At 39.4% G+C, this 22,750-nt stretch overlaps 1 protein-coding gene across 1 annotated transcript in view; it reads right to left on the bottom strand.

The window, feature by feature from the left end:
• Nucleotides 1–22,750, bottom strand: part of LOC136885459 (zinc finger protein 567-like) — a 78,212-nt gene that overhangs the window by 35,938 nt on the left and 19,524 nt on the right. The window contains exon 3 of the mRNA XM_067158020.2: nt 22,313–22,408. Within this exon, the coding sequence (XP_067014121.2) occupies nt 22,313–22,408 (96 nt within the window). The remainder of the gene's footprint in view (nt 1–22,312; nt 22,409–22,750) is intronic.

Below are 22,750 nucleotides of genomic sequence, written 5' to 3'. Positions count from 1 at the left end.
TTAAGTTGTACAGACATAATTTTTTGAACTTTCTTCTATAGATGTCTCTACCAAGAAAAAACTTACGTTACGCACTCTACTGTGAAGAGGAACTATTAAACTCTTAGAGACATTGTTTATTTTGATGTTTACTACATTGAGCTGATTGCTTTTTGCAATTTGTGTGTTATGGTTGTCAACAGTTCGATCTCGATTCGCCAACTTAAAAATTGACCAATAGGAAATTTTGAACATGTATTTTTTCAACAGGAATATTTATCTGCTATCTGTTTAATTAGCCAATAGGAACCGTCTTCTATAATTTTGATTATCCAACAAAATTTGGAGGTATTTCGGGCGTTAGCCCAGAGTTCTCTACAATCTTCCCCTTGGATATAAAACTGGCACTTTTCGAAATACCTTGTCTTATTGATCGTCCGATTTACTTGTGCGTGCTAATTGAGGAGGCGGGGGCATCTCTCCCTTCATCGAGTTTTACTGCAGATTAAGGTAATGGCAGCTATTTAATATCTATGTGATAGCTAGCCCGAGGGGGGGGTTTCCTATCTTTAATAATGTAACCTTAAATTTGCAATCATCTAAAATGTAGATTTCTACTGTAAATTTCAAACTCTCTCAAGTTCCCTATCAACTTGACTTCGAGGAGACTATGATTTTGTCACCGTTTTCTCTCTGGAACTTAAATTTTCTCCACCTAGTCACCTCAGTAGTATAGGATTAGCCTCTGTAACGTCGGGCAATGAGCCCGACTAGGGTTTTAAGCTTCTAAATGTAAGTTTCAAGGAGTACAATTGTTCACCTCCGCATCATTTCTGGGCCAGTAACTTTAACCTGTGTTTTTCTTCCCACAAAGGCCCGGTAGAATGAGTTTTCGATATTCCTGTAAAATTCAACCATTTATGTTAAGTGGTTAGACTATTGAGTGTTTAACACAGTGAATTATGTTTGAACTGCAAAATGTAGGTTGTGCCTCGAGAGGCCAGAAAAGTGCAAATTTTAGTGAATAAACATGATCTGGTTAAGGCAGTAAGGGTATGAGGTTCGGAGCGCAGTCTCCTACATAAATTTTTAGAGCAGAGGCGCCCTTTCTATATTTATAGAGGCGTTTGTGTACCTTGTAAATAAAATTGGGAGATCTGTCTCCTTGACTATTGAGTGGATGGAGCCATAGTCCTCAAATAACACATGTAAAATTGGGAGCCTTAAGCTCAGATGATTCATTCACAAATTTTGTTGATTTTCTAATTTCCCCTACCTTGTATCTAAGCTAACGAGCTAGTTCTGTACCTTAAATCGTGTTCTGTCGCTGAGCGACGTTTTTGTCTTGTGCCACACACGTTTGGCACGTTCATAAAAATGATGTTTGTTATACCTAAATGAATTCTTACAGCCTCGATTCAAATAAGTTAAGTATTTCTGCCGATGTACTTGAGAGGGCAGCACCCTCGGTTGTAAAGACGAAAGGTCGTTGCTTTTACGAGACGAGCAGTGTTATCACTTTATCGCACTTCTTTGTCTTGTTTATGTTAGATGCAGGAATAATGGAGCCATCGCGCATCGGAGTAGCCTTCCTCTGCTTTAAATGGCTTCTTAACATATTCAAAACTAAGTCATATTTGCATCCTACTTATTGTTTTGATTGCTCATATTTGCAGGAACGTGTAAACCTTGTATTAACTTGATATTACGATGTTGACCCGATATTCTTCAGTTTTTATCACAGCTTCGGCTCTGCTGCTTGAATGAAATGTATGTCTGTTGATGTGTCTCGATCTGGTTATATTTACATGCGCTGCGGGCTATGATATTTCGCCAGCAATTGTACGAATGCCCTCCGTCTCGACTTGAACTTCATTCAGGTCGTACGGAGCGCCTGAAATGATGGGTCTGAGTACGAGATTTCTTTGATCTCGTTTAATTAATTGTGCGGTGCACGGTGTTACGAGACCTGATCTGTGACCATGTGAGTTATGGTGTATCAATTAACTTCGTATTAATATTGGAGCGACCGCTCATATTGTTTGTTGTTACCGGCATGTGAGTGAATGCTTGGATGTGTGTGTTGGGAATAAGGAGGGTTGAAAGGATAATATATTAGCCAGTTCGATTTCCTTTATTTTTAATATCTTGTTCTGTACCTCTTGTTTATTCTTGGTACGAGATTATTCATTTTTGCCATGTCCTTGTCTTGGGCGTATTGTTTGCTCATGGGGCAGCCATGTTTACCTTTCCGTAGTTTAACACATACGCGTGCCTGCGATTCTCTTTGATTTGTCATTGTTACTGTGGTCCAGAGATATTGGTCTCTGTCCCATGCTGATGCTCTCATTCTTTTAGTATATCTCCTCTGTTTTGTACTCCATGATGATGCGCGGGCGTATTAATGAGCCTTGATTATTGTTGTGTCGAGAATGTAATGTACACACTCCTACGTTACGAATTAAATGAGTCTTGTGAAAGAACGACCGAGTTGGAGCGTGTTAACAGTAAGAATATAGGCGATGATGTAATGAGGCTGTATTTAACACAGGGAGCTTGCCACAATTTTCCGTATTATTTTTGAGTGTAATAATGTTGTGTTCCCGCAACGATGTTGTAAAACACTGTGAAGAAGGTATGTTTATGTTGAAACCCTTTTATTTTCAAACATTGGCTTCATATTCTTCTTTCTTGTTTTCATCTTATTTTAAAACAAACCCTTATTTAAATTTTAATGGCATTTCATTGATAGTGAGTTTGAGTCATATCCTTGTTTATTTATAATTATAACCGTCTCCAGTTCAGGGCTGTGTAAATCGCCTTTCATAGTCGCGATCCAGGCCTCGAATTATGCGACGTCTGTGTTTACGCGTAGGTGTTATGTCGGTAAGGGTGGGGGTGTGGTTCAGTTTAAACTGGACATAAAAAGGAAAACAGTCAAAAGGAAATGTAACGTTTATTTTAAAGTTTTTAGTTAATCTTTTGATTGTCGTAGATAGACCCATTCATGCCCCCACCTCCTTTCACACCTCTGTTCCACGCTAACACGGTACCAATTACAAAAAGCCTTATTACTGATTCCAGTTCATTATTCATATTTTATATATATAAGATAATAAAGGTCCCATTATACTGCCATCTAGGACCCAGTCTCAGAATCATTACATGATCTAATAAAGCTTCACGTACTCTAGTGCTCTGAGTCCTATTTTCTAGAAATATGGCCACCCATTTAGTCACTATTCGACCTAGCCGAATTGCACTTAATTTTGTCTGTAGTTTCCCAAGACCTATCCTATCAAAAGCTACAGATATGTCCATCATGAATTCATGACACATTTGACGTCGTGAATCTAAAATATCTGCTATATCTTGATGGAATCTACACGATGAGCTTCAGTGGAATAACGTTTCCTAAATCTGAACTACCTTCTATCGAACCAGTTATTAATTTTGTAAATGTGTGTAACATAATCAGAAAGAAAGCAATCCAAGAGCTTGCATGCATCACCAGCCAAGATGACTAGTGTGTAATTATTGCATTATGTACATCAAATTTCTTTATACACAGGGTGCTACTACACCAATTCTTCATCCATTTGGTATAGCTGTTTCATGCATACACTAATCAATTACGCACTACAGATTTGGTTCTATATCTCAACTAATTGACATTACTATGCCCCCAGAAAGTTTACCAATCTCAGCAGCATTTCTGGTTTTAAAATTTTGTAGCTTATTTTCAATGTCTTTTTTAAAAATCGTAGATCCATGTGGACATTGCAAATTAATTTCAAAGGATTAAGTGAAATTGTCAACTGCGTCAGGTACTGCAAAAGGACATGACCATACCATTGGTGACATATCCTATGCCTCACGAGTGATGGGTGCGATGCCCATTTTCTGGTGAATTGTGTCTTTTTTGCATGATGCAGGACTGCGATACACATCGACTAATGGAGTATACACAATCCCATGTTGCATAATTGATACTCCATACCTTTCTTAGTTCGTCGACTTCCAATACTGTACACACAGCAACAGGACATACTACCATGCACTATATTGTGAACTTCAGATGTAGTGGAATCCTTCAGTCAGAGAGTACGTCAGTGACTTTTTCATATCATCCATGCTGACTTTATCATAATTCGCACTTCAACAACCACCCCCACTATCAGACTGTAGGTGAGATCCTAGATACCTGAATCAACTTGGATGCAGCCAGGTATTCAGTCTTCTTTATCCTCATTCCTTTTCTTTATTCGTGTCAGAAGTATCAACATTACTTACAGATGTTCCTGCCTGTGGTGCCCCGCACAGGTACCTGGATTAAAACTCCAGTACTGAACTGAACGTCAGCATTCCAGAAGTATCTACCAGACAATATGTTCATTCTAAGGTCATACAGTTGGAAACAGATATTCGAAACTACACCTTGAAGCCGCAGTCCCGTTCTGGGTCTATCAGCAAGTGCATATAAGAGAGTCCTAGGAACACTCCTTTACAGGTCCCATGTAAGTGTGTCCATGCTGAAGACAAAGGGCAATGAGGTCAGAGCGGATCCTTGGTGTACACCAAGTTGCACTGAGAAGCTCTCCGAGATGCTGAGCTGGGTCAGGGATTTTATTAGATACAAGACTCCTTGGCTGTATGATTAGCATACTGTCATTAGGTTTACAAGGCGTTGCGTTCGATTCCCGGCGGGTCGTGATTTTAACTGCGTATGATTTTTATCTGGCTTGAGAACTGAGTGTTTTCGTCGTAATAAACTTCTCTTCATCTACATAAACAAGGGTTTGGGTTCAATTTTCGGCTAGGTCATGAATTTAACTGCGCATGATTACGTTTTCTGGTTTGTAAACTAAGTGCTTTTGTCGTGTCGATCCAAATATATTAAGAAAAGGTTCAAGAAGTAGAAGAAATAATATGTCCTGTATTCTACATTCCGTGTTTGAAATCATTGTGATGCCTTACCTTACTAATTATATACTTATTTGACTGCATCATCCACTATATTTCCACCATCTTTACTCAGTGACGTTCGCAAGCTCCCGGTAGCTGTTTCATGATCAGCATTCCTGTACGCTACGAATAAACTTCAGAAACAGGTAACAAGAGTTCGCATAGAGAAAATTTATTTTATAGCAGACAAATCGAGGTCCTATAACCGCTAACCTACGCTCAGAAGTTTAGAGTCTACCAGAACACCTTTTGGTCGCCATTTGTAACACTTGCCGCAGTTCCGAAAGTTAGATTGATAAAAACTAAACGTAATAAGTTACAAGTTGTAAGCCTTTGAGGTATGAGACATCATTGTGTCAAACGATCGTGTAGTAAATCCCTGTAGTAGCTCTGCAGAGTTTGGCTTATGCCAGACTCAGCTAAATACCCTGAGTTGCCTCACCCATGCTCTCTCAAGACAGGTTCCCATTTTAGTATCCTCTGTCGACAGTATTCCATAAGATAACGACATCCTATTGTCTCAGGGTGTCAGGGGTCGTAGCGCGTGGCACTCTATCTTGCCATATGGTGCCCCTCATCCTTTTTGAACCGGGCTTGGGACCCGCTTGACTGAGGATATAGCATGGCAGATAAAACTAATAGGTCATAAGTTACAAGTTGTGAGCCCTTGAGGGAGTCCTGTAGTAAAGTCTAAACGAATAGGGTATAGCAGCCATCTTGCATAGTAGCCCTTGATTCAGTCCCCCGAAAGCTAGGCTGATAAAACTAATAGATCATTAGTTAGAAGTTGCGAGCCCGTGAGGTATCTCTCCAGTTAGGTCTATACGAATAGAGCATAGCAGTTAACTTGCACAGCAGCCCTTGCCTCAGTTCTCGAGTGTCAGGCTGATAAAACTAATAGGTCATAAGTTTCAAGTTGTGAGCCCCTGAGGTAGCTCTGTAGAGTTAGGCCTAAGAGTAACGTCATCATTGCAGCGAGAGCTGTAGTAACGTCACCGCTAACAAGCTTTGACCTGTACCTGAAGCCCCACAGTTCTCTCAAGTAGGTGCCTTGCATCATAGCACATTGTCCGCATTCCTTTACTACACGAGATGGGAAAACACAGCTTAGCCGACAAAGTTATTATTTTCCTGCTGAGATGTGCATGTCTCCACATTTACTGTTCAACGCACAGTTTCAATCAGGGTGAGTATATTTGAATTGCACTTAAGCTCTTTAGTTTTGAGTTTATGTCAACTCCACGTTCGAATCCTTAGGAGTGACATTTACTCTGCTCCACTAGGACGGAAGTGTCTCCCACAAGAGTTGGCCAACGAGGTTAGACAGACGACAGCTTAGCACACAACATGCCTAGACTCAGCTATAGGCCCCGAGTTCGCCAATGCAGACACAACAAGAGCACTGGTTGCTTGGCTCCTACCTAAGGCAAGGGTGCCCCTGGAGGTGCTTTACTCTGATCGACCCCACCACCTCGGAATGAAGTGTCCTACAAGTGTTGACCAAGTGACGTTAGATAGACAACAGCTTAGCACACACCATGCCTAGACTCAGCTTAAGATCCCGAGTTCGCCAATGCAGACACAACAAGAGCACTGGTTGCTTGGCTCCTACCTAAGGCAAGGGTGCCCCTGGAGGTGCTTTACTCTGATCGACCCCACCACCTCGGAATGAAGTGTCCTACAAGTGTTGACCAAGTGACGTTAGATAGACAACAGCTTAGCACACATCATGCCTAGACTCAGCTTAAGATCCCGAGTTCGCCAATGCAGACGCAACAAGAGCACTGGTTGCTTGGCTCCTACCTAAGGGAAGGGTGCCCCTGGAGGTGCTTTACTCTGATCGACCCCACCACCTCGGAATGAAGTGTCCTACAAGTGTTGACCAAGTGACGTTAGATAGACAACAGCTTAGCACACATCATGCCTAGACTCAGCTTAAGATCCCGAGTCCGCTAACTCATACTCTCTCAAGTCAGGTGCCCCTTTTAGTATCCTGTTTCGACAGCAGTCCATAAGATAACATCCTATTGTCTGAAGGTGTCAGACGCCGTAGCGTGTGGCAGCAATCTTGCGCAATAGCCCCTGGGCCAGCTCCCCATAGTTAGTCCCATAAGAGCCCGTGTATAGCCGCCATCTTGCGCATTAGCCCCTGCGCCAGCTCCGACTTTCTTGCCCTACTTTTTCATCCAAATTAGAATAATTTCTGGTACACCATGGCCACAAGTGAAGAAGGGAAAATACAGCGTGGAACACAGCCTAAAGCCATTCCTAGATCAAGGAAGGCAACAACTGCATGCAGAGCAAGCTTTTCTCCCTTGAAGCCAAGATGGGCTGCCTACCGAGGCTCTTTGGTTCTAGGATCGAGGTAGCCCTTACTTCTTCGCGGCTTCTCCGCATGTCGTTCATCCAGTATCTCTTTAAGAGATCTATCAAGCATATCGGCTTAAAATTACGGTAGACTATGTTTCCAAGTTTATGCTTATATTCTTGCAGCACTGTCCAAAGTACCCCACACAACCTCCCTACCCAGAAAAACGGCCAAAGGTATGATTCTTACGGTGATCTGGTGATCCTACCAGAACTTCAGTTGGTGAAAAACACTCAAAACATATCATTTCAACTAACATTTGTTGACACTGAATGCTCAGTATCACACGGTTTAACATCGAACTCCTCCCACTGAGGGGACAGTGGAAAAGAGACAACAATTAAGAAAGAGGTTCATCACAATAGTTCTATGAACTCTGACTGTCCAATATCAACACAGATCTATCCGTATTGCACCCATATGCCGAATTAGTATTAAATAATGAATTATTTCATTCGATACTTGAGCATATGAGACAGCCACTGCGGTAGATATTTCGGCAGGCGGCATGGCAAGACTAATAAAAGTTGGCGACAGAAAGTCGAGCCCTGTCACTCGAGTGAGTTCCAGGGTGCAGTGAAAATAATTGCACTCCCAACTACCCTCAAATAAAACTCTGAAGCCGAGAGCTAAGTGCTTGGGTCAGCGCTTTCTCAGGGGTACCAGGACGTTACTGTCATAAAACTGCACCCAGTAACTGAACAAAGGCGGCAGAAATAGAGGGAGACCCCATGTTTTGTGCGACTAAGAGGGAGTGATGACAGAGATGGCTTGTACCGAACAGACGAAAATAGCATATCCTGCCAATCAGAGAGCGTCAACATATCTTTTCTTTCCTACCGCTCAAAATAATTCAGTTGATCGTCGACATCTGACTAATATTAACACACATTATTGGTGCACCTGAAAGCAGTCAAAATTAACATATTTTCAGTGCCATTTTGACAGTTAAAATGATGTTCAATGACATTATTTGTGAACGTGTAATGGATATCCCGCGTTACAAACCACCGGCAGACATTTTACACTGAAGTAAAGTGCATCGCTTAGATTATATAGTTCCACCCACGCATTTCCAGTTGTGATGAAACCTCCGATCATCGGGCGATTGTCTGCAATATTGTGATTCTAGTACAAGTCCTGAAATTCTGCAAGTTACAAGTGAAACAGACATGATTTTTCGAGGGAAAATTGTCCCGAGCGCGCATGAATCTCAGCGTGGTATAACCCCTGAGGACCGCGCACAAATTCACATGGGGTGTACTTGCCATAAAAGGGACCCCATAGCCCATCCCAGGACAGTCTCAGTAAATCAGTCTCCCTGAGTGTCTCGTGTCTACTTTTTATCAGTGGCGCGATTCTTTTATCCTCCGGTACACAAGACTTAGTACTTAGTCATTCATTATCGGGAGAACATCATTGAATTATTTCTTACGCTCATTGAAGTCGTCAGAGAAGAAAGTTACGCTTGAGCATTGCATTTCCTGAAATATTTCGTCAACGATGGCGACAGACTGATTTTTTCCTAGCCAATTTAATAAACAGTATTAAGATTACAAGAGCATGTAGTGTTACAAATGGAGAGAGTTGAAAGTAGACAGTAGGAGCTTCAGAGGGACGATAAACTTTCAACCACAATTTCGCTTATCTGGCTGACAATTAAGTGTGTTCGTTCTCTGAACTATATGGTCGACACACGTTACACGCTGCTCTAGGAGAATCATTCAGTTAATGAGGACAGCTTTAAAGTACGAGAAACTCTATTTGTTCAACTTGAGGGAGCAGGTAGCTATTGTTTACGATATCCTCGCCAAGGCGGCAAATATTCTCGGAACTTGGGGTGTATGACCGAAGGACAACACTTCGTGGCAGTTCTCAGTTAGGAGGCGTTCCGACAGAGCTCCGTTACAGGACATGAATGAACAAGCCAGCTGACTAGGAGTTACCGGGAAGATTTTGTTTCGCTGTTAGAAGGCTACAATTGAGAGTAATATTTTCAGAGTGTTATTAGGTCAAGTGTAAAGCCTGTATGTATGTGATTAGTGTAATATTATACGATCTATATTATAACAAGGGTTAACCTCAAAATATAGTGTGGGTCTATTTAATCGTGTGAATCCGTCAAGAAACCATCATCATGTTCTTAGCCAATCAGTCGCGAGGGCGATGGAGGAGCCGAACAATGCAGCATTATGTGACTTCTGACCTACGACGTTTCTTTATTGTAAATATTGTAAATATTAGTTATGTAGGACGCAAGCTATCTGAGTCGCAATTGAGTAGTTTAAAGTTTAAGAAACTCTAACCATGTCAGATCTACAACCCACTGAGTCACCTTGTAGATAATTTAGTTGACATCCACGCACTATTATACACTTGGCTTCATTTCACTTGGCAGTATTATTCTACGTTGTCAGATGTTGATTTATCGGACTGATGAGATAAATTTCATGACGGTTTAGTGGCTGGTAACATTTATTTATATCATCGCAATTCAGTAGAGTTGGATTCTTGTGACGAAATGTTGTACAGTTTAATAGTTAATATTTACTGGTTGTAGTTCTGATTTTTATTGGTTTATTGCGGCCATAACTTACGTGACCGTGTATGACAGAAGTAGTTCACCGTAAATCATTTGTAGTTGCTTGTATTATTTTCTGTTTATCATTGTGGTTGCCAATGTGGCTACCTTAGGTTTGATAATTTTGATTGTGGATGGATTGTCATATTTGTGTGTGGTCCATTTTAATTACGAAGGATGAGAAAACAGGTGAAATTCCGTAGAGTTATTTACGGGATAGGTGAGATCAGCAGAACAGCTGACGAATAAGGCGTAAAGATATAAGATCACAGAGATAATAATACATCACCAGGAAAGCTGAAAGAATAATTAATGGATTTAAGTATCTTTTATATGGAAATAATAAATACACGTGGCTTTTCTACGGCAATGATGAGTATAAGTTGTTTCTTCTACGGGAATAATGGACAAGGATATGGACAACGGAAAAATTATAGAGTTGAAATAATAATGCTCACTTTTAGAGATATGATGGATCTAATTAATAACCAACAATCCACACAACAGAATTATCTAACATGTGTTCAGATATGAACTTACCAAATACGCTGACTTGTGCAGCGGAACTTTGATTGATAGTTAATTTCACAGAAAGGATTTCAAATGATACCTAAAATTTGTGTCCGTGCTAGAACTCCTATTATGGAGTATTTCTTTATTTCTATTGCTTATTTGATTTTTGATTGACAGTATTTTGTATGCGAGTGACGAATTATATCTATTATGAATACCACCATGCTTCACTTAATCATGAGAGGTTACCTAAGTCATGTACAACCATGAATTACATCGAACTGGGTCATGGCCACTGTTGATTTTTACCGAGAATATTCCATGGACGATAAAAATCAATGCGGTGTAGGACAGGGAATGTATTATGCATCTTATTAATGGAGAATACTGACGTTCACGTGCGTGTAATGTATATACGTAAGCTAGTAAAGATTTTCCGTGCGTTTATTTCTAATTCATATCCCTTGTTTTTGTACCTACTGTAGGTGGTGACTAACTGTGGTGAGTTGTACAAATACATTTTCTTACTGTAATTGCACGGATGATTTTCCGTGGTGATGGTAAGATAAATTAAGGGACGGGAGCTTGCGTCAAACCCAGTTAACCAACGTCGTAGCGTCACACTTAGTATCATAGTCCGCAGTTAACATAATCGTAATAGTATTGAACAGCATGTTTGTTATTTGAATATTGATTGTACAGAGAACTAGACCAAGTTAATATTGGTTGTATGAAAATAGGCAGCTAATATTTATGATAATTTGTGTTGGTATGAAACAGGTCTAGATGTGATAAAGTTGGGTCCATGTGAGACCAGTAACAAGTAATAGTGGTATTATTGTTATTAAGGTGATATAAAACGTCTGTTCAGTGGGGCAGTTATTTAAATTATCTGGTGGTAATAAACCTCAAAATAATAATGGTTCAACACAATGATTTTGAACCTCGTTGACGTAATTGGTGAGTTAATCTTCCACTCACCAGAAAATTTTAATAAATAACACCAGTTTAAGGCATTCAGTCGTCTACAATTAGTTGTAAGGTCGTGACAATTCGTTTCAGGAAATTGTAATAGGGAACATTCAACCCATGAAGGGAGAATATTCTGAGTTGTCTTTATTTTTACTGATGACTTCAGTAGACCGTGAGAGGTGGCAATTTGAAATTAAGTTATCTCATTTCTAATGACAAATCTGGATTTATCTGAGTAAACAGCCACACAAATTATTGACACCCAGTTATGTTAAGGGCATGCACATACTGACGTCACTATGACGATTATAATTTTATACAATCAAGTGTACCTTACGAATTAAATTGTTAACGTCGGTTGAACACCAGTTGCTATCTGGTAATATAATCTTGATGTTATTCACTTATTTTGGAATCTGTTTCATTGAGTGTTACTTACTACACACGACTTAAATTGTTCAGTTACTATTTTCATCATTATTGATCTTGCTTTATTCATTTATTCTTCGCAGTTTCTTTATTTTAATAAACATAATTTTATACCAGAGTTTGGGCCAGTTTGTCGTCATTTCTGTAGATTAGAATAGCCTAGTTGCGATACCTTCCTAATCTCCTATGCACCCACGACAATCTCGAGAACGTCACCACGCCCTGAAGGAGGGAGTCACCTGCAGTGAGTACATTCTTTTAGGTTGCACAAACCAGCAAGCTAGATTCATCACAGATATCTGCATGTAAAGGGTGCAGTATTAAGATATGAAGCGTACACTTATTTGAAGTTAAACCGTCGTCCAAATTAATCCCTTGGAATGCACTGCAGGAAATACTCAGAGAAGTGTAAGAAAACACCAGTAAATCGCAGGGTATACGCTATAAAAGGGAATTATGGATCAAAGGTATCTGGGCATAGAGAAACGCACATAGCTCAATTTAACTCAAAGGGGAAGAGATTGGGTTGGATCAAAAACATTTCAATAACAATTTGGTGAGTAGAGGAACAGTGGGGCTCCTGCTGACTCAGCAGCGCGAGAAATCCGAATTCTACGCGAGCGAAGTTTGAATTAGTAAACAAAGCTACGTGCTTATGTTTGTAAACAAAGCCACGTACTTTTTGACAGCTGACAGCTGTCATCTTTAAATAAGAGCGCATCGCTAACTTCAGTGCTGGCATCTTACTGAGCTAAATCCTTCTGGCTACCACCTTATGCACGTGGGCACGCGAAATATGAAATTCCACATGCTTTCTTTACAGCTGACAGCTGCCATCTTTAAAAAACAAACTATCGCAAACTTCAGTGTTTACATCTTTACGAGGCTAAATCTACACGGCTGCTACCTTATGCATGTGGTAGCGGGCGATTTAAATTCTGCATGCTCTTTTTAACATCTGTCAAGATAACAGCCGCCATCTTTAACTACATGCACTTGTTTTGAAGATGGCTTACTTCAGTGCTGCTATCTTGACGGAAGTAAACTTTATAGGGCGGAATTTAAATTGATCTTGACGGGACTTAGCTACGCTGCAGACAAGCAAGCTACACTTCTCAACTTACTACTATCTTAGTTATAAAGCAAGCTGCCCTTGTTGACACCCACTTACAACCTTATAGCGAGCTGCCTTTCTCAACATACTATTATCTTAGAGAACCTAGCTTTTAGGTATACTTAAACCAAGCTGTTCTTCTCAACACACTTATTATCTTAAACGAAGCTGTTATTGCCGTTACTTACAACAGGTGTTGAGAAGACTGATTCTTGTGTTCGGAACATTAAATAACTTATTAAATCATGTTTACTGCTTAACAGGAGATAGCTTTGTCCTAAGAAGATGGATTTTATAGGATTCGAACAGAGAATTTTTTTTTGCCTACTTCAATGCTAACAAGATGAGAATTCTGAACTTGCGCAAGACACCGGCTATACATAGGCTGTTATAACCTCCTCCTCCTCCGCTCTGTCAAGGCATAGCTTTATGTCTCTTTAGGGCAAGTTTAAAAATGCATTACTATAACGACGCGATCTTATGCATAAGCCTAGAGTGAGCACGGGCCATTATTCTGTTTATAACCGGCAGCGATGACGTCATCACAATTATGCGTGTTTAGACTGGATCGTTATGAATGTAAATGCTAATTTACAAAATATGAATACAGCTAATATACATCTTCTATCATTGGCCTACTGCGAAAATAGGAAATAGCGGAAAAACATATTGCACATACCGCGTAGCCAACTCGCTCAGTAAACGCTAATTTACAAAATATGAATACAGGTAAAGTACATCTTCAATCATTTGCCTAGTGCGAAAATCAGAAACCTCGGAAACACATATTGCATATACAGCGTAGCCAACACGCTCGGTAAACACTAATTTACAAAATATGAAAAGAGCTAACGTACATCTTCTATCATTTGCCTAGTGCGAAAATCGGAAACAGCGGAAACACGTATTGCACACACCGCGTAGCCAACTCGCTCGGTAAACACTAATTTACAAAATATGAATACAGGTAAAGTACATCTTCAATCATTTGCCTAGTGCGAAAATCAGAAACCTCGGAAACACGTATTGCACACACCGCGTAGCCAACTCGCTCGGTAAACACTAATTTTCAAAATATGAATACAGGTAAAGTACATCTTCAATCATTTGCCTAGTGCGAAAATCAGAAACCTCGGAAACACGTACTGCACACGCTGCGTAGCCAACTCGCTCGGTAAACGCTAATTTACAAAATATGAACACAGCTAACGTATGTCTTCTATCATTTGCCTAGTGCGAAAACCAGAAAAGGCAGAAACACATATCACACAAACCGCATAGCCAACTCGCTCGGTAAACGCTAATTTATAAAATACGAATACAGCTATCATACAACTTACATAATTTGCCTAGTGTGAAAATCAGAAACCGCAGAAACATACTGCGTAGCCAACTCGCTCGGTAAACGATAATTTACAAGCTATGAATACAGCTAATTCTATAATTTGGCAAGTACGAAAATCAGAAAGCGTGGAAACATACCGCACAGCTAACACGCTCGGTGATTGCAAATATACAAAATATGAATACACCGCAACACGGGTTATCGTGCAGAACACTGATATAAGCATACAGATCACTCATTTTTCAAAAAACAGACTACACACGGACTAGAATGTTGCGAGATACCGGTAGCTCTTTCACACACAGCTTATACCACTTACATACGATTTTTAATTTACTTTACTTACAGGTATATGAATTACCTAAGGTACTTACATGTAAGAAATGGGGGGAAACGTCAAATCATAATATTGTATTTATGCATGTAGTCTGCGCCAAGTCATAAGAGCAAATGAGAACAATACAGTGAGTTTCTGCTACTCCTTGCAAAAACGTGAACGGAAGTGACTTGGCAACACAACATACTACACTTCATCTTTTTCGAGCATAGACAAGTAAGACACACATTAATTTGAAATAAAATGATGGATACTGCAGTTCAAATCCCGGTGACATAATGTCCTGTTCCTTGATAGACCTAGTAATTACATCTTAGCGTTACCGTTAGGAAGGGCATCCAGCCATGTTTGTTTCCATTCTCTGTTACTTGATAGACCTAGTTTATAGTAATTACATCTTAGCATTGCCGTTAGGAAGGCTATCAGGCGGTAAAACAGTATCCTTGGTTCTGCCTTGGGAACTATAAGCTCACACAAGAAACAGAGCACGCTATGTTTGTTATTCAACTACTATGTTATATACACACGTCTGTTAATGCCTCTTACTCGAAAGCACCGAGTTCGATTCTAGGGGACCAAATCGACATGTGCGAACAGCTCAGCGCCCTAGGGTCGCCAAATGACGCTCCCAAGTTAGGAGCCCCTTGGGCCCACTCTTACGGCAGGCAGGGGATACCGTGGGTGTTATTCCACCGCCCCTACCCATAGGGGGATGTGTTTTTGTTTGTGTACTTCTCTATCAACAAGGTAGCAGGCTCCTCACTTTCATCTAACCTATCCGACCTCCCTTGGTCAGCTCTTGTTCCTTTCCAACCCCCATGGTATTACATATAAAAGCCTAGGGATATGTACTATATATTAGACCGTGCTATGATAGATGTGTCTTCAAGCAACCTTGCTGATAGAGAAGTACTGTCCCCGTCAAATTTGGTCACTATTAGACTATTTACTGCAGGTCTGCATTGAAAGTTTTATTGTTTGCCAAGAGTTGGATTCATCATTTGGGAGAGCTATGCTAATGCACCAGACTTTTTTTTGTCTATTCAGTGGGACAAAGTATTGATCCGTCTTCGATTGTGCAGGCCTTGATCACGTGATAAGAGAGGTTTCCGAGGCGAAAAGTACGCGTGTACTCAGCAAGCAGCAGCGAGGTGACAAGTTTCCGGAAACAGTCAGAACAAATTACAAGAGACCTTGAACCAATGCTCATCTTCAGAAACGACCCCCCCCCCCCTCCCCGAGCTAAAGCTATAAAACCTCGTGTTCACAATAAATGTTTCTCTAACTCTGCTTTCTGCTGCTGCTCTGCTACTCTGAACTCTACTCTTCTGCTCTGATTATTCTGAGCTGTGCTACGGGACCACGTGGATATAAATTCAGTCATGTAGACGGAAGGCTAGCCTGATAACTTTCTGCAGTGATTTACGATAAAGCTCACGAAGTGTACTGCTAAATTAATGGATATAAGTTCACTTCTCCATGAGAATATTTAACATCCGACTGGTGTATGCAAATTTTAATATTTATTGTCTCAGTTGCAGCCTAACATTACTGGCACGTGGCGAAGACTCAACCCATCAGATCGCCGTAGTGAACCTCAAGATGGATCATTCTTCCACAAGATTCAGTAAAATTTCATCGTGAGACGTCCATTGCTGTGTCTCCATGACTTACTAAACATGTAAGGCATTTCTGGCTGGAGAAAGGTGACCAACGGGAAAATGCCGGAATGACGGTCTTCAACCTGGAATCGAACTGCAGCTAACAATTGAGTACCATTTTTAATTATCTGATATCTTTCTCATCTATGAAAAACTAGATGATCTTTCTTCCCTAGATCATAGTTCTAGTAGTTTTTGCAGTAGTTGAGTTATTTCAAATTTCATTCTTAAGGTGTCATGGTAGTTGAGTTACATGTGTGTGACAGGAATTTGAGATCTATTGCCAACCAGGCAAAACATAAAGCCTAATCATTTATGAAATTTAAACTATTTACATTTTGTATTGAAAAGGTGGGCCCAAATAATACATTAATTTACTCTATTGTAATCACAATTAAATACGGATCTATCATTATGAAACTTATTTCATTTAATTACTTAGCCAACCAGGCAAAACGTAAAGCCTAATCATTTATGTAATTTAAACTATTTACATTTTGTATTGAAAAGGTGGACCCAAATAATACATTAATTTACTCTATTGTAATCACAGTTCAATACGGATCTATCATTATGAAACTTCTTTCATTTAATTACTTAGCCAACCAGGCAAAACATAAAGCCTAACCATTTATGTAATTTAAACTATTTACATTTTGTATTGAAAAGGTGGACCCAAATAATACATTAATTTACTCTATTGTAATCACAGTTCAATACAGATCTATCATTATGAAACTTATTTCATTTAAATAGAGATCTAGTTCAGTTACCAATTGTGTAGACTTTCTGCCACCCTGCTCTTGCAGTCCGTTGCCCAGGGTACACCATCTTGGAGGTTGTCTACAAGTCGTAATAGATTTGCCATTCTTAAGATGCCTGACAAAATGGGCAGGCTCTGTGACCTAGGCAACTGCATGAAAAGAGAGTAGAGTGCACACCTTTTTTGTGGTCTTCATGGTAGTGACGGCAGATGAGACAAAATGGGTGACAGTTAGGGCAAAATGTTTAAAATAGATATAACAAGTTGCCCTCTAAGTAGTGATATCTGTGGAGCGATTGTAGCAGTGAACAAGATGGCAGATATTTAGGGCACAAAAGTGATAATAAATATGACCCTAAAACACTATTAAATGAATGTGGACTCACCAGATAACACTAACATAAACTCAGCACCCAAAATAAAATCACAAAAACCCTCTGAAAACCACAAACGCAGCTCTTCTTTACAGAAGGATATAAGATGCACTACAACTGCACATCTTAATCACTGGAGCCACGGAGGTAAGTAATCCACTCTCCAGATGTGTGCATGTGTTAACGCATCTAAAGGATGTGACCAATGAGAGGGAGTGTGTAAGCAGGTACTGGGTAGTTCTGAAGGCTGTACTGATTTCTTGCCTGAAATTAATATTTCTGGCCATTAGACACTAAACATTTTGAGTGTATGTACAGCAAATTCTTTATCTATAGAAATAAAATCGTAATGACCGTGTTTCTATACATTGACTATTTTGGCAAAATTTTCATATAGTTATCTATTTCAGGTGTAATAATGGCTATCTGCAAATTTTTTAGCAACATTTTCCTGAAAGTTCTAAATTTAACCCCCCACTCGCCCACAATCAAGATTGCGGCACAATCTGCTAGACGAGCTAGGAAATTGAAATTAGGTAAAATTATAAGATTAAGCCTGAAACAGATGGAAAACTTCCCTGATCCTTAAATTTTTCACTTTTTATCCCCAAAGAATATCAAAATATGCAGGCAATTTTAACTAAGGAGCAGACAATCATTTTGAGACAATTCACAGCTAAACGGTAAGTCCTATCAAGAAACGGATGGCACAATCTAAGATTAATTTGAAGTGATCTACAACTTTGGTCCTATGATGTTTCATCATATCTCTACTCCTTATATGTTACATCTATACATATAAAATAAGAGTCCAGTCTGTACATTGCTCAGAATTTAAAAAGGATGGCATTTATGTATCAGTCATGTCCACAGTAACAAGGAAATGCACTTTTTTAATTTTTCGTAATTTATGCCTCTCTGTCTGTCTGTCTGTCTGTATGTATGTACATACATCACGAGAAAACAGATGAAGAGAATTTAAAAAAAATTGGTATGCAAAGTCGGGGAATATACCGCAACAATCCACGCCATAAATAATTGTATTCACGCTGCGTAAAATGGTAGTTTAGGGGAAGGCCTAAAATTTAATTCTAAAATATTTATGTTATTTGTGATCGTATCTAAATGAAAATCGGTATGCAAAGTCGCGGAATAAGACGCTATAACTAGGCCATAAATAATTGTATTCACGCTGAGCAAAATGGTAGTTTAGGGGAGGGCCTAAAATTAACTTCCTAAATATTTGTTATTAGAGGTCGTATTGATAAATACTACACAACAAAAGTTATATAGTATTAAATTTCCGATCAATTATGTCTTATACATTGTTACAGTACAGGCTATGATCACAAAGATATTCATGAATTTGGATTTGTGTTACTAAGTCCATATCAGCGCTAAGTCACAAGAAAGTGGTAAACATAATTTAATGAAAATCAGTATGTAAAGTTGTAAAATAAGGAACTACAGTCTACACTGTTATAAATTTTACAAATCACAGAGTCGAAAGAAAAATAATGTGAATGCCTATAATATGGAAAGCCCATAACACTGATCAACAATAACATTACATTGACCATTGTTTGTTGTGATGTGCTTTGTGACATCTGTTGCAACTCATCTCCGGTAGATAGAATTACTGTTGCGTACCAAGTATTTCTTTATTTGCTTTACGTCGCATCGACACAGATAGGTCTTATGGTGACGATGGGATTGGTAAGGGCTAGAAGTGTGAAGGAAGCAGACTTGGCCTTAATTAAGGCAGTCCCAGCATATGCCTGGTGTGAAAGTGGGGAACCACGAAATACCATCTTCAGTGCTGCCACCAATGGGGTTCGAATCCACTATCTCCCGGATGCAAGCTCACAGCTGCACACCCCCAACAACATGGCCAACTCACCCGGTCATACAGAGCGTAACAGCCTGCCTGAATAGTGAGGGGAAGTAGCGGGGGAATTAGATAATTTTCTTCTTAGCGTGCCATTCCTCTGGTTCATAAATTTTCTGATTCTCCTGGTACGTAACACACTGGTTAATCATAGCATTTGAACTATTCAATCCCTACTCTGAGGTGCTGATTGGAATGAGCAGTGTGCATATTTAACGGAATAATGGTAGAGGAGTGTTCACGGCTGTCTGCGGCCTGGTCATTCCAGCTCTGGAACTTTGGACTGTCAGATTGGCACCGTAGTACCGTTCGTTAAAAGTGATTAAATATGCAGTTTTTAATTTGATCAAGTATAATAATAACAATTTCGTGTGGCTATTTCTAGCCAAGTGCAGCCCTTGTAAGACAGACCCTCCAACGAGGGTGGGCGGCATCTGGCATGTGTAGGTAACTGCGTGTTCATGTGTTGGAGGATAGTGTTATGTGTGGTGTGCGAATTGTAGGGATGTTGGGGACAGAAAAAACACCCAGCCCCCGGGCCAATGGACATAACCATTGAGGGTTAAAATCCCCGACATGGCTGGGAATCGAACGCAGGACCCTCTGAACCGGAGGCCACTATGCTGACCATTCAGCCAACGAGTCGGACATATAATCAAGTATTTTATGTATATAAAATATATGTTTTTGCTTTTAATCGCTAAATTCCTACCGATGTTATCGTAATGAGCATGTTGATTTCAGTTAGAATAGCCACTAAGTCAGTTTTTCTGAGAAACCTGTAGCGAAGCACGGGTACATCAGCTAGTTTTTCTCTATTTCTTGAATATCCCTATATTTTTCTCATTGTACACGTAGTTCGTTGCTTGAATTACTTAAACGAAAGATAGAAGCATCTAATTCAACACAAACATTGGCCCAGCCACTATCCAGACGTGAGCCAAATTCTATTATAGTAGCTGTCACATTAGTACCCAAAGTTGAGATAGCCTTATCCAAATTTCAGTCTATTCAACGTTTCTAACTCAATTTTGACCATTAATAGATGAGACAGGAGAAAATATCTTAAGACCAGCCTTTTTAACCACTAAATGAGGTGTCTGATGGTACAATCGCTTTGTTGATATGATGTATTGTATAGCAGTAGTTAATTTGTAAATGAAAGTTTGCAATATTGTAAACATGCAATTGATCTATATATATATTCATTAAAGTCTATTTGTAGGAATGTAGAAAGGGTGTGTCTGCCATTATAACTAATTTTTTACAAACCAATACTGACTCTCAGTAGCAGGGCATCTGCTATTCTAATCATTACTCTAAACATCGACTTTAAATGGCAGTAAAAATGGAATCCTTTCCAACTCCTGTGTAACAGGCATTAGTAAGGAGGAACTACCATTGTAATGAATAGCTCCCTTCTTGATTTGACTGGCAGAAGTTCAGGGAGCATGCAATTTTATTCAAAACTCCCCTAATCAATTGTGTTTGTGGGTAGACAAGTGTGCCCGCCATTATAAAAAAATTTACCCATCTAAAATATGACTGGCATTAGGCATAGTGGCCTTGCTATTGTAACGGAAACTCACCAAATTGGTGTGACTGTCTTTAAGAAAAGGGGGCTGTCATTACAATGACAACAGCACAACTCAATTCTGACAAGCAGTAGGGAAGATGCTGGCTGTTATAATATAAACTCCTCAACTCTAATGTGTCTGGAAGTAGGAAAGGGCACTTGCCATTGTAGCAAAAACTCCCCAAATATATTGTGACCATGCAGTAGGCAGAGGTGCCAACGTTTGAAGTGGATTATCAGTAATCACTCTCCTCAGAAAATGTTTGAGTTTAAGTCCAAAGCATGTCCTCCATTCTCGACAATTATACACCCTTTTTCCTTCCCGACGCAATCTATTCTTAAGCATATCATATTACACAATAACCTTTGCACACTCACTGTTAATTCGACGATAATACATTCTTTGCAATTTGTATTGCATCTAGCAGATGCTTTTCAGTGTAGTTATTCTTGAAACATCCTTCCCCATGATGACAATTTCGTCTTCGTAACCAGAAATGATTCCAGTGTATATGTGCTTAATGTGGCCCTCAATTCTGTAAATACAACATTATTTAAGGATTTGTAATGGAAAAGAGCAGAGAAACTCCTTCATTAGCACAATGAATTTGACAATGCTTACGACTGAATAAGTACACTTGCCTACTCACAAGCAATGAAACAAGGGGGATTTATCAGGCAAGCTGGAAAGTACTGAGCATATTTCCCTCTTTACTTCTCTTTGTCCGTAGAAAATGACTTTTGTGATAATGTCAATTTTCCGTAATAATTTTCCCTTTGATCATAATGCCATACTTGTGAGGTGAAATCCGTAATAATAATGAAAACTTACAAACTCGTCTCTGAATGGCAGGAGGCAGGTGAGCATGTCATTATCATCACAACTCCGCTACATGCAATTTATATTGGAAATAACGTATGGGAACCTCACCCTGCTGTTTCTGGATAACGCTAAGAATCATGCAATTTTTAAAAGTCTTATTCACCGCATGTAATTTACTTCGCTATCCGTATACAATGTAGAAAGCCTTACCAAGGCACGGGTACATTTGCTAGTAATTAATGTAGTCAATAAAGGTGTATCATTTGGAAGAAACTAGTAAAATATCCAGTAACAGTAATAAAAGAATATACTGTATCTTATAGCAACTCCATGTTCAAAAATATTTACGAAGTCAGAAGAACTGGTAGGAATGACACCAGCACCCAAATGATATAACGTAGAGGTCTTTGCACCATTGGTAACTGTTATACAATACTTAACGCAAGATCATGGAACAGCTAGAAGGAAAAGTGAAAATTAGGTAAGTAAACAGTCAATCTCATAAAAAGTAGATTTACATAGGACTATCAATCGTATGTATTGAAATTAAGGGTGAACCACTGATAAATGTTGAGCCATTTTCTAACTATTTCCACTAACTGATTATCAATTTGTGCACATTACCTCAAGAGAGTTTTCCTGTGTTGACCCTGGCTCTGTTAACTCTGACTTTTCTTCTTTTTTCAGAGCTATCGCTTCTGATACATGTCCAATATTTTCCTGTGAAAAATAAGATACATTAGGTATGCACATAACACACATCTATAAATATAGTAATCAACAAATGGGAATGATAATTCATTACCTGCCAGTATTACAGTTACTTTCAAAATGTCACTAATTTTTAAGGAAGATTTTTACCAGCAGAGGATTATTAAAACCAAAGGCTCTACTAAGAATGGTGATATTATCCTTGCTCACTTCTTAAGTCAGAGAAAGGATGAGACTGAGAACCAAATATAAAATGAGAAACATTTTCTAGCCATATCAGAAAATATCCTACCAGGGATGGAATTCGGGCCATCTCGCACAAAATTTGGAAGAAGCTGCCTTAGACATAAA

This window comes from Anabrus simplex, chromosome 14, assembly GCF_040414725.1.
Source record: "Anabrus simplex isolate iqAnaSimp1 chromosome 14, ASM4041472v1, whole genome shotgun sequence".
NCBI classification, from domain to species: domain Eukaryota; kingdom Metazoa; phylum Arthropoda; class Insecta; order Orthoptera; family Tettigoniidae; genus Anabrus; species Anabrus simplex.
The sequence above is the reverse complement of the archived record's forward strand: the minus strand, read 5'-3'. Positions and strand labels throughout refer to the sequence as shown.